This window comes from Bidens hawaiensis, unplaced genomic scaffold (assembly GCF_021521415.1).
Source record: "Bidens hawaiensis isolate Kalapana, Puna unplaced genomic scaffold, B.hawaiensis_p1.1 tig00007232_1, whole genome shotgun sequence".
NCBI classification, from domain to species: domain Eukaryota; kingdom Viridiplantae; phylum Streptophyta; class Magnoliopsida; order Asterales; family Asteraceae; genus Bidens; species Bidens hawaiensis.
The window spans coordinates 643948-655768 of record NW_027491497.1 but is presented as its reverse complement, the minus strand read 5'-3'; the positions used below and the strand labels follow the sequence as shown (position 1 = coordinate 655768).

Here is an 11821-nt window from a genome sequence, read left to right as displayed (position 1 = left end):
ATCTGATCATAGTCTTCATCCAACGTTGCAGGGTCGACTATTTTATCTTTGATGTAGTTCTCATAAGATGCAATGAACGATGCATAGAGAGCAACCTGCTGTTCAGCTGATTTAACACTCATGGGCATCTGTGAGTAGTTGTAACTCGGAACATTTGACGAGAAATTTCCAGTTGTGGCTTGAGGTTTTGAAGGATTACTGCCTCCAGCTACGAAACATACGTCGCCATCCATATTGAGAATCACATGACCGTCACGAGTTGAGTTTGAGTTTGATTCTCCCTTTGAGTAGTAGGCAGAGGATTCTGATTTTGAACTTGAACTTGGAGTGACTTTCGCACCATACATTCCCGGATCCTGAACCTGATCAGTTGGTGTCTCTTTCCGAACCATGTTAAGTTCAAAATTTCGTAACTTATTCACTGCTGTTTCCAAATCAATATTGGCAAAGTCTTTATCCTCTCGCATCAAAACCGTGTACATTTCCCATTTCGGTGGAAGAGCATCAAGGAGTTTCTCTACTATCTCTTCTTCCTTGTATTCAATGGAGTAATTACTAAGTTCGGTCATCAAGTGATAATATCTGGTGATGATATCGTCAAGTGATTCATTTTTCAAATACTTGAATACAGAGAATTGGGTTTTTAGTAGCTTTGTCTTGGAAGCACGTATCCCCACATTACCTTCATATCTATTTTCTAGGGCTTCCCATAGCTCTCTAGTAGTTTTGTACTTCTTGAAGGTATGAAGAATCTTTTGTGGAAGAGCCATTGTTATTGCTGCATGAGCTTTACTTTCTGCCTCATACATTTTTTTTTCCTCCTCTTCCATCTTACTGTACTTCTTAATTTGATCACGACCTTCGAACAAGGATGTTGGTGGAATGTATCCATCTTGAATGCAAACTCACATCTTAGTGTCTTGATACTTCACATACTGTTCAAACCGATCTTTCCATGCAACGAAATCGGTACCCTTAAGCATTTTTGGAGCTTTGGTTGCTGAACCGGCTTCAACCTCCATTTTTACCAGTTCAGTAATGTTTATTGAAGTCATAGTTGAAAGAAATACGACTCGAAATACAAAGAAAGTATATAATTTTTTTTGAACAGTGATCAGATGGCGAAGTTGTGCTTAACTTCGCTTGAGCTTAACTTCGCTTGCTTCCAAAATTCGCTGTACTTAACTTCGCTGAACCTTAACTTCGCTGAACCTTAACTTCGCTTTCTCTGTAACTTCGCCTTCTTTGTAACTTCGCCTAAACCTTAAAAGTTCGCTTAAACCCTACAAACGATGACGGCAACTTCGCCTGATGAACACGAGTTTCTGCAGGTTTTGATTGAACGTATTGCGAGGTATGCGAAGGTGGGAGATGGGCAAGACACAAAAACTAGGTATTTCAACGTAAACTCGTTCCGCGAATAGTTAAACGGAACAATCTTAACACCCGTGTGATAGTTTCGAACCACACAATCACGAGCAAACGCTCTGACACCAATTGTAGGTTCCCAGCCGGATCTACACAGGAATATCTCGTAGCACTAGGGTGCGGAATCCCCACGTAATACGATACGAGCGTAAGATATATAATACGTTGAGACGATACACAAACACACGTTACAATCCTAATAAACACGTTTGTATTGCAACACTTCAACACGTGATCTCAATATCACTTACACATTCTCCCCCCAAACCCTAAACAAAACAAGCCGAAGCTGAGGTTATATAATCCTCGACAACTTCGCCTAACATGTTAGGCGAAGTTGTCACAACTTCGCTTGTCAACAAGTTCGCCTACATCCCAGGCGAACTTGTGTGACATTATATCTAAAACCAAAACAAACAATCTAACACGATTACAGACACATACAAAACACTAAATACTGAACTACTGACATTATGCACAAACACCATGCTTTGGCATCATCATATTGGTCATGAAAACGTTAAAAATCTAAACCGTCTTGCTAAAAACGGCTTGTGCTTTAGGTAAACACAATCATAAATCTAAAAATCCAAAACTTGTTAATACCATTTCATTAGTTTTTCAATTGCTGCATATGGACCTGTTTGGTCCAGTTCAAGTTTTGAGTCTTTCTCGCAGCTCTTATTGTCTAGTTATTACTGATGACTACTCACGTTTCACTTGAGTGTTTTTCTTGTCAAATAAGAGTGAGACTGCAGAATTGATAAAACGCTTTGTGGTGCTCATTGAGAATCAACTCTATCTAAGGCTGCAGGGTATTCGATGTGACAACGGTGCGGAATTCAAGAACTCTACACTGAATTTCTTTCGTGCCAAAAAGGGGTGCTTCGACAGTATAGCTCAGCTCGCACACCGCAACAAAATGGAGTTACTGAGAGAAGGAACAGAACTCTTATCGAGGAGGCAAGAACTATGTTGTGTGATTCAAAGCTACCTTTGTTCTTCTGGGCTGAAGCTCTTAACACGACCTGTTATGTTCAAATAAAGTGTTGTTCAACAAGTCTCAGATGAAGACTCCTTATCAGATTGTTTACGGTCACAAGCCCACAGTTGCGCACTTTCGAGCTTTTGGATGTCCATGTACTTTGCTGAATCTTGAAACAACTCCAAAGTTTGGAGCCAAAGCTGATGTTTGTTACTTTGTTAGATATGCTGCTCTTACCGCCTACAGAGTTTACAACAATTCAACAAAGCAGATAGTGGAATCTTATGACGTGCGCTGGCCAGAAGAAAATGAGACTGATGCTCGTGTCGGTCCTGACTGGTTATTTGATTATAATGAACTATTTAAGCCATTTAATGTGTTTCCAGTTGTGGATACATATAATTCAGGTGCTGGTGCTGCAAATTCTGTTGATGAGGAAGAATACATTCCTAATGACTCTCATATGTCTCCAGTTTTGAGTATTGATCCGTCGGAATCATTAGACACTACTGAGCCATTGTCATCTAGCCAACAAGAAAGTGTTACTAAGATTGTGTCTTCAGTCTTCACCAGAGCCTGCAGCCGATGCCTCACCATTTGAGGGGGAAAGTGCTATTCGACAAATCTTTGGAAGCACTCTATTCCCATATGTTATACCAAATGAATACATTGCCAGTACTTCGTACTCACACAGTACGACGACATCTGGATGGAAGAACCCTCTTTTTGAAATCCTTGAAGATCCAACAAATTTTCCCTCTACCAGCTCTGTTCCTGGACATTCAATTCCGACAAGAATTCAATGAGATCATCCAATTGAAAATGTCAATGGTCCTCTTGAAATAGGCGTTTCATCCAGATGTCAGACATGACACATCAACAACTGTTTATTTTCTTGTTTCATCTCTCAGATTGAGCCTAAGTTAGTTGAAATGGCGCTACAAGAGCCAAGATGGGTGGAAGCCATGCACGAGGAATTGAATCATTTTATAAAACTCAAGGTTTGGAGATTGGTTGAGCTGCCCGTTGGAAAGAAAGTGTTAGATACGAGATGGGTTTTCCAGAACAAGCAAGATGATACCGGTGTTATTGTTCGAAACAAAGCGCGGCTCTTTGTTCGTGGTTTTCATCAGGTTGAAGGTTTAGACTACACTAAAGTGTATGCTCTTGTGGCTCGACTTGAGGCCATTCGAATTTTTCTGGCATTTGCTTCTTACATGGGATTCACGGTTTACCAGATGGATGCCAAGACAACGTTCTTGTATGGAGAAGTCAAGGAGGGGATTTATGTGGATTAGCCACCAGGTTTCATCGATTCAAATCATCCAACTCATGTTTACAAGCTAGAAAAATCCCTTTATGGTCTTCACCAAGCGCCTCGGGCATGGTTTGCAACTTTGACGGCTCACCTACTGGGGTATGGGTACAAGAGAGGAACCATCGATCAGCCACTGTTCCTCAAAAATGTTGGGAAAGATCTAATATTGTTTCAGATTTATGTAGATGACATCATCTTCGGGTCTACCAGTACAGCACTACGTTCTAAATTTGAAGAAGTTATGAAGAAGAGATTTGGAATGAGTTCGTTGGGGGAGATGAAAACCTTTATGGGATTACAGGTCCGTCAAAGTTCGACGGGAATTCTGCTGCATCAAGGAAAATATGTCGAGGACATGCTTACCAAGTTTGAGTTTCAAGATTCTAAGAGGGCGGCAACTCCTATGGCGGAAAGACCTCTCCTTTCATCCAATCCTGAAGGGAATCCCGTAGATAAAACATACTATTGGTCAATGATCGGATCCTTGATGTATCTCACCACCAGCCGCCTTGACATCATGTTTGCTGTCTGTCAATGCGCCCATTTCCAGGCTAATCCTAAGCTTTCTCATTTAATTGCTGTTAAACGTATTTTTAGAAATCTGAAAGGGCAACCGATGCTGGGTCTTTGGTATCCCAAAAACTCAGATTTGATTTATATGCTTTTGCTAATAGCAAATATGGTGGAGATGTTATTGACAGGAAATCTATGCCTGATGGATGTCAATTCTTGGGTGATCGACTCATTTCATGGCAGTGCAAGAAACAACTAACGGTGTCCACATCCACTGCCGAGGATGAGTATGTTGTTGCATCAGCATTATGTTCACAGGTTATCTGGATGCGACATCAATTGCTAGATTACCGTTTGGAATTTCTTGATACTCTAATTTTTTGTGATAATGATGCTGCTATTGCTATTGTTAAAAATTCTGTTCAGCATTCAAAAACCAAGCACATTAACGTTAAAATTTATTTTATTCGTGAATGTTACGAACGTAAATTGATTCATGTTGAGCAAGTTCACACTGATAATAATGTGGCAGACTTTTTGCAAAACGGTCGGAACAGCCAAATTTAATGTGCTTGTGGGGTTTCTTAAACTGCTTCGTTTCGATGAATGAGTCTTTTTGAGGTTAAATTTGTACATAAATGTTTTCATTCTCTTTGTTAAAATTTTTGCACAAATTTAGAGGGGAGAAAATTAAAAAAATTCAAAAAGAGTGTGTGTGTGTTATTTAAAAAATAAAATAAAAAAACTACACTTTCTCTTAAAATTATGTCGGTTACATAGGTTTGAGGGACATATACTTGTATATGTTTTGTCCTGTCATCTACTTGTATACATACGGGATAGCCATTCACCTGAAAACTGAAAGTAACTGGGGCAATTTTGGTGTGTTTTGTTTATATTCTTTCACTTAAAATTATGTCGGTTACTCAAAGTTCGAGGGACATGTATTTTTATATATGTTTGGTCCTGTTATCTACCTGTAGACATACTGGATAGCCATTTACCTGAAAACTAAAAGTGACTGGGGCGACTGAGTTTAAAATTGTCTTCTATAACACATAATGGGAAGTGATATTATTATTCAGTTAAGAGCTTTTTTAAAAGCGTAAAATATTTTTTAAATGAAAATATCTAAAGCCTCCTTTCCCGCTACACACCTACGAACAACCTGATCGGCCCCTATCCTAAACAAGTATGGATCTTCCCAGAAGTAGAACTTAAGGTCGGAGAAGAATTTCTTCCGTTGTTGATGAGTTAGCCCTTTTCTTAGGATTCTACAAGCCAGATAGTTTGCGAAGTCGGCAAAACAAGGACTTTCATCCTTTTCCTGCATGAATGCTTGGATATGCATGAGAATTTCGTGTGGAAAATTATCATTGATAATTTCTTTGTGAAGTTCCTCTGAATCTGGGCATTCTAAATGTGAGAGATGGTTTGCGGCTACATTTTCTGCTCCTTTTTTGTCTTTGACTTCTGTGTCGAATTCTTGGAGTAGTAGAATCCATCTGATAAGTCTGGGTTTGGCATCCTGCTTGTTGAAGAGGTAACGTATGGTGGCATGGTCGGTGTAAACTATAGTTTTGGAAAGAACGAGGTATGATCTAAATTTCTCAAAGGCAAAGACTACTGCTAGTAACTCTTTTTCTGTTGTGGTTTAATTTTCTTGTGCATCATTAAGAGTTTTACTAGCATAGTAAATTGGGTGAAAATGTTTTTCTTTGCGTTGCCCGAGTACGGCTTCAACTGCAAAGTCGCTTGCATCGCACATGATTTCGAATGGAAGGGTCCAATCGGGTGTAGTCATGATTGGTGCATTGACGAGTTTATCTTTTAATATGTTGAATGATTCAACACATTCTTTGGAGAAGACAAACGGTGCGTCTTTCTCCAGAAGTTTGGTCATAGGTCTAGCAATTTTGGAAAAGTCTTTTATGAAGCGACGGTAAAATCCTGCGTGACCTAGAAAACTTCTAATGGCTCTAACTGAAGTTGGTGGTGGAAGTTTGGATATGGTTTCTATTTTTGCTCTATCAACTTCTAGTCCTTCTTGGGATATCTTATGACCTAGAACGATGCATTCTTTGACCATAAAGTGGCATTTTTCCCAGTTGAGTACTAAATTCACTTCCTCACACCTAGTCAACATTTTGTCTAGGTTTTTCAGACAATGATCGAAGGAGTCTCCAAAGACTGAGAAGTCTTCCATGAAAACTTCCATAGAGTGCTCGATCATTTCATGAAAGATAGCCACCATGCAACGTTGGAAGGTGGCTGGAGCATTACATAATCCAAATGGCATTCTTCGGTAGGCGAAGGTTCCGTATGGACAATTGAAAGTGGTTTTTTCTTTATCTTCAGGAGCGATGGGAATTTGAAAGTATCCGGAGAATCCATCAAGAAAACAGTAGAACATTTTTCCCGATAATCGCTCAAGTATTTGATCGATAAAAGGAAGCGGAAAATGATCTTTTCTTGTGGCATCATTAAGCTTCCGGTAGTCAATGCAAACTCGCCAGCCTGTGATGGTCCTCACTGGTATTAGCTCGTTCTTCTCATTCATTACAACTGTCATTCCTCCCTTCTTGGGTACTACTTGAACGGGACTAACCCATGGTGAATCCGAGATCGGGTAGATTAATACGGCATCAAGCAGTTTGATTACTTCCTTCTTCACCACATCTTGCGTGTTGGGATTGAGACGTCTTTGATGTTGGACCACGGGTTTGTATTCTTCTTCCATGAGGATTTTGTGAGTACAAAAGGAGGAACTGATGCCCTTGATATCCATGATCTTCCATGCGATGGCCTTCTTATGGTTTTTGAGAACCTTAAGAAGTTCGTATTTCTCTTCTTTGGAAAGGTGAGATGAAATAATTACTAGGAGTTGAGAATCTTTTTCTAGGAAGGCGTATTCGAGATGTTTTGGTAGTTCTTTTAACTCTAAGGCTGGTGGTTCTTCGATTGATGGTTTTGATTTTTCATTGTTCTCGGTGATCTCACATACTATTTCTGATGTTTCTTGATTGTTGCTGATAGCATTGAGATTTTCGTTATCTAAGATAGGTTTGGTGATGGTTTCGGTTAAGATTTGTGTTTCCATCCTGCTAGTGATGGAGGAATCTCGCACATAGCAACTCACGATAGAATTGATGATGTCGATACAATATAATGCGTCATCGTGATGTTGCGGATATTGCATAGATTTTCCTATGTCAAAAGTGATTGCCTCGTCGTTGACCCTGAGAGTGAGTTTTCCGGTGCAAACATCAATAATAGCCTTTGCAGTGGCTAAGAAGGGTCTTCCTAAAATCAGAGGTACACTTTTGTCTTCCTCCATGTCTAGAATCACAAAATCTACTGGGAAAACAAAATTATCAATTTTGACAAGCATGTTTTCAACAATGCCCCGAGGGTATTTGACAGATCGGCCTGCTAAATGAATGCTCATGCGGGTAGGCTATGGTTCTCCTATCCCTAGTTTTGCAAAACCGTATAAGGCATTAAGTTAATACTAGCTCCTAGGTCAGCCAGGGCATTGCTAACAGACAAATTTCCTATGAGACAAGGGATAGTAAAGCTCCCTGGATCGGTCATTTTCGGTGGCAGCTTGCTTTGGAGGACAGCTGAGCATTCTTTACTCAAGGTGACGTGCGAGAGCTCCTCCAGCTTCCTTTTGTTGGTCAGTACTTCTTTGAGAAACTTTGCATATGTCGGCATTTGAAGAATGGCTTCGACGAAAGGGATGTTGATGTGGAGTTGTTTGAAGAGTTCTAAAAACTTCCCGTACTGAGCTTCCAATCTCTCCTGTTTCAGCCGTCCAGGGTATGGAATAGGTGGAACATAAGTTCGGACTGGTTCCTTAGGTTGTACGGTGCCTGTTGGGATCAGTCTTTCCTGCGTTTTATCAGGGGATTCCATTTCCGTAACTAGTTCTGAAGTTGGTAAGGCAAGAGTGGTTGTGCCACTTCTTAATGTAACAGCGTTGGCTGCTGTATTTGGGTTTGTTATAGTGTTGCTTGGAAGAGCGCCATGTGGTCTTTCTAACAATTGTTGGGCAATCTGTTCGATCTGAGATTCTAGATACCGCAATGATGCTTGTTGACTTTGTAGGTCAGCTTCATGTTTTAACAATACTCCGCTAATATCAACAGCTCTTGAGTCGGCCTTCTTCTCAGCTTCATTTGTTGTCGTCATTAGTTGGATTAGCATTTCTTCGATCTTTGAGTAGCTTGGGTTTTGATGGCTACTAGAACTTTGATCTTGAAATTGAGGTTTAGGCTGGAAGGGTTGATTCTTGGTCTTTTTTCGAATCCTGGTAAGGGTTGAGCGTTACCTCTGTCTTTCCAGCTGAAATTCGGGTGGTTTCTCCATCCTGGATTGTAGTTGTTACTGAAAGCGTTATTCTGACGTGCGATGAAATCGACTTCTTCCATGGCCATAATGACTTGTTTACAGTCATTTTCTTTATGATTTCCTCCACAAGTGTCACAGGTGAGTCTAGTTTTTGATAGCTAGGCTTGGAGTTGTTCGAATGTTTTAGAAAGGGCTTCAAGCTGTACCGTGACAAGAGTGTTGGAATCGACGTGGTGTATTCCTTTATGGGTAGCTGTAGATCTTGGTGGGTTGTAAGCGAAACTCTTCTTTGCGGCTTTCTCCAGGACTTCAAATGCTTCGTTAGGTGATTTGGATCCCAGGTCTCCACCAGCTATTTGATCGATGGCTTATTTGTTTTGTCTGGATTGTGCGTCAAAGAAAGTTTGTACTTGTAACCATACGCTCAATCCATGATGTGGGCATCTTCTCAGAAGACTTTTGTATCTTTCCCATGCTGCATGTAACGACTCATCATCATCGGTCCGGAATCCGGTAATGCTGGCTTGAAATTTGGCAGTTTTATCGGGCGGAAAATATTTGAGGAGAAACTGTTCAACCATCTGATCCCAAGTAGTGATGGAACCAGAGGAAAAGGGACTCTATCCATTCTAAGGCTTGACCCCTTAGAGAGAAAGGAAAGAGTTTGAGTTTGATTTGATCGTCCGAACAGTTTTGAATTTTAAAGGTTCCGCAGATTCGTAGGAATCGAGATATGTGAGAAAGAGGGTCTTCGTCGAGGAGACCATGAAATTGAACTGAATTTTCCACCATATGAATGGTGCTAGATTTGATTTCGAAATTTTCGGTAATTTCGGGTGGAGCCACTCCATTGCCATAGCCTTCGAGAGATGGCTTGGCATACTAGCTCATGTTCGGCTCATTGTTCTGGGCCGCCATCATTTCTTCGGTTTGATTTTCTCTTGATGTGGTGGCATCTACAGATTCGTCTTTGATTGCTTCGGCGGTTTCTGCTGTCCGTTTACGAGTTCGTCGACGAAAGAGTCGTTCCGGTTCAGAAATTGGAGAAACAAGCTCGGGCTCAAAAGTAGAGGACATACATGAGGCTAAATCAAAATAAAACTAAAGAAAAAGTTAGCTAAAGTTAATCTAAAGGTTAGTCTAAGTTAAACTACGAGTTAGGCTAAGCTATTTTAATTTATACTAAGGTCTAAGTTAATTAAGCTAGAGTAAAGTAAGGTAACTAAAGGTAAAAAGTAGGTAGGCTAGCCGTAAAATTATGTATTTTAGTATTTAGAAAAAAATAAAGATAAAATAAAATAGAAGTTAAAAAATTTGTACAATTATAGACAATGATTAAATTAAAACTTGGATTGTTCTTAGAAACGTACCGTGTATCCCCGGCAACGGCGCCAAAAACTTGATATGTGCTGCGCATGGCGTAAAATATAAAGGGATGGGATGATTTGATATTTAGCTTTTACACAAGATCGTGTTTTAAATTTATAAAAGTGATTTCTACAAAGACTAAACACACACAAATAGGCAAGTGTACCTATCGTATATGTAGAAGAGTATTGGTAAGAACCAAGTATCGATCCGTGGACACAAATGTTTCTAATAATGAATCATTGTTTTACTTTAATAGGAGGTTTTAATCATTTTGGGGTTGATTTTCTTCAAACTTCTTATAAATATAAATACTAATATATATAATATATAGGTGACCAAGAAAAGAGATTCTAAACGAGTTGTTCAATTATGCGAAGGTTACCATCTAAGATCAAGAATCCACTTCATTTTAGCATTGATAAATAATATTTGAACATGTGGTAAACTTGCCATAATAATATATGATAGATAGCTCCTTAAACATTAAGTGAGCATCTTTGGCACTAAGGAGATAGCATGCGCATTTTAAAGTCCACCCTTTCCTAATGTCATGCCATCTCAATGATGTCAATTTAAGTTGGCAAGTAGTTTCGTAAAGTAGAAAGATTAGGATTGACTTCGATTTCTCAAATACCAATTCTAACAACTTCGGGTGGTTGTAGTTTAGTCACACAACCTCCCCTTGGTTGATTTATGTAGGTTATAATTACACATTCCATTAACATATGATTTCTTTAACTAGCATGATATCCTAAGCAAAGCCATTTTCAGATTACCAACACTTAGAGAAATACATCATAACTTATATCTCATCATTTCTAAGTACAATATAAGGATTTGTATTTCGATAATGTATCAAAGTATTTCTATCTTTCAAGAACATGAATCGATCATGAACGATTGCCAATAGAATTGACAACCACCAACTTTGAATTAGTGATTTAAGATGGTGAAACATTTCTCATCAAAAGATAATTGTAATATAACCATGTACATTACTAGACTACACCACATATTCTATATAATTATCAAGTAAAACAAAGCTTCTTCATAGATTTTAGATGGTAAAAGGAGTTTAGCTCATAATGAGCATGATGATAAACATTAAGATGAATGATAATAACAAATACATGATTAAACTTGGAACAATCTAACCAAATGTAGATGAATCTTCCTTCTTAATGATGATGATGATGGATGATGATGATGGTTGATGGTGATGACCTCCAAGCATTCAAACTCTTCACTCAATCTTCTATTTGAGTGTTAGTGTGTGTTTTTATAAGTGAAAACCGGATAGAATTCTTTTCAAGACACACTCTTCAAATGGCACAAGAGCCACTATTTATAGGCAATCTGGAGAGTGAGGCACGGCCCCGTGCTTGATGAGCACGCCCCCGTGCATTTTTATGACGTGTGCCAGATTTGTTTTGTCTTTTCTGTGACGTGGCCACGGCCCCGTGGTTGGTAGGCACGACCCCATGATTTTTAGTGACATGTGCTAAATTCTTCTTTGTCTTTTATGTGTTCCCGTCCACGGCCCCGTGCTTTTGCTTCCAGATTTTGTCTTTTCTTGTGTCAGAAGCATGGGGGCGTGTTTCTTTGTTTTCTTGTGTTTTCTTCTGTTTTTCTTCGTCTTTTTACTTGTTTCTTCGGTTGAGGCTTGGTTTCACCTGAAATTATGTTTTATTATGATAAGTAGTCTTTTATGCTATGTTATTGGATAGAAATTGCAGTTTTTAGAGAATATTTGATGCCGAAAAGATGTATATTTATATATATATCATTTGTGTTATTAAAGTTCGTTTTCTTTCAAAAGCTCAAAGGGTCAAACTAGAACTACAAGGGTGGGA

The 11821-nt window shown here is 39.2% G+C and overlaps 1 protein-coding gene across 1 annotated transcript; it reads left to right on the top strand.

Annotated features, from left to right (window-relative positions):
- The first annotated feature begins 2495 nt into the window (after window positions 1-2495).
- Window positions 2496-3711, top strand: LOC143634751 (uncharacterized). The gene is made up of 4 exons (XM_077102755.1): window positions 2496-2736; window positions 2800-2954; window positions 3325-3450; window positions 3547-3711. Exons 1-4 carry the CDS (start codon window positions 2496-2498, stop codon window positions 3709-3711), a joined length of 687 nt encoding a protein of 228 aa, XP_076958870.1.
- The last annotated feature ends 8110 nt before the right edge of the window (window positions 3712-11821 follow it).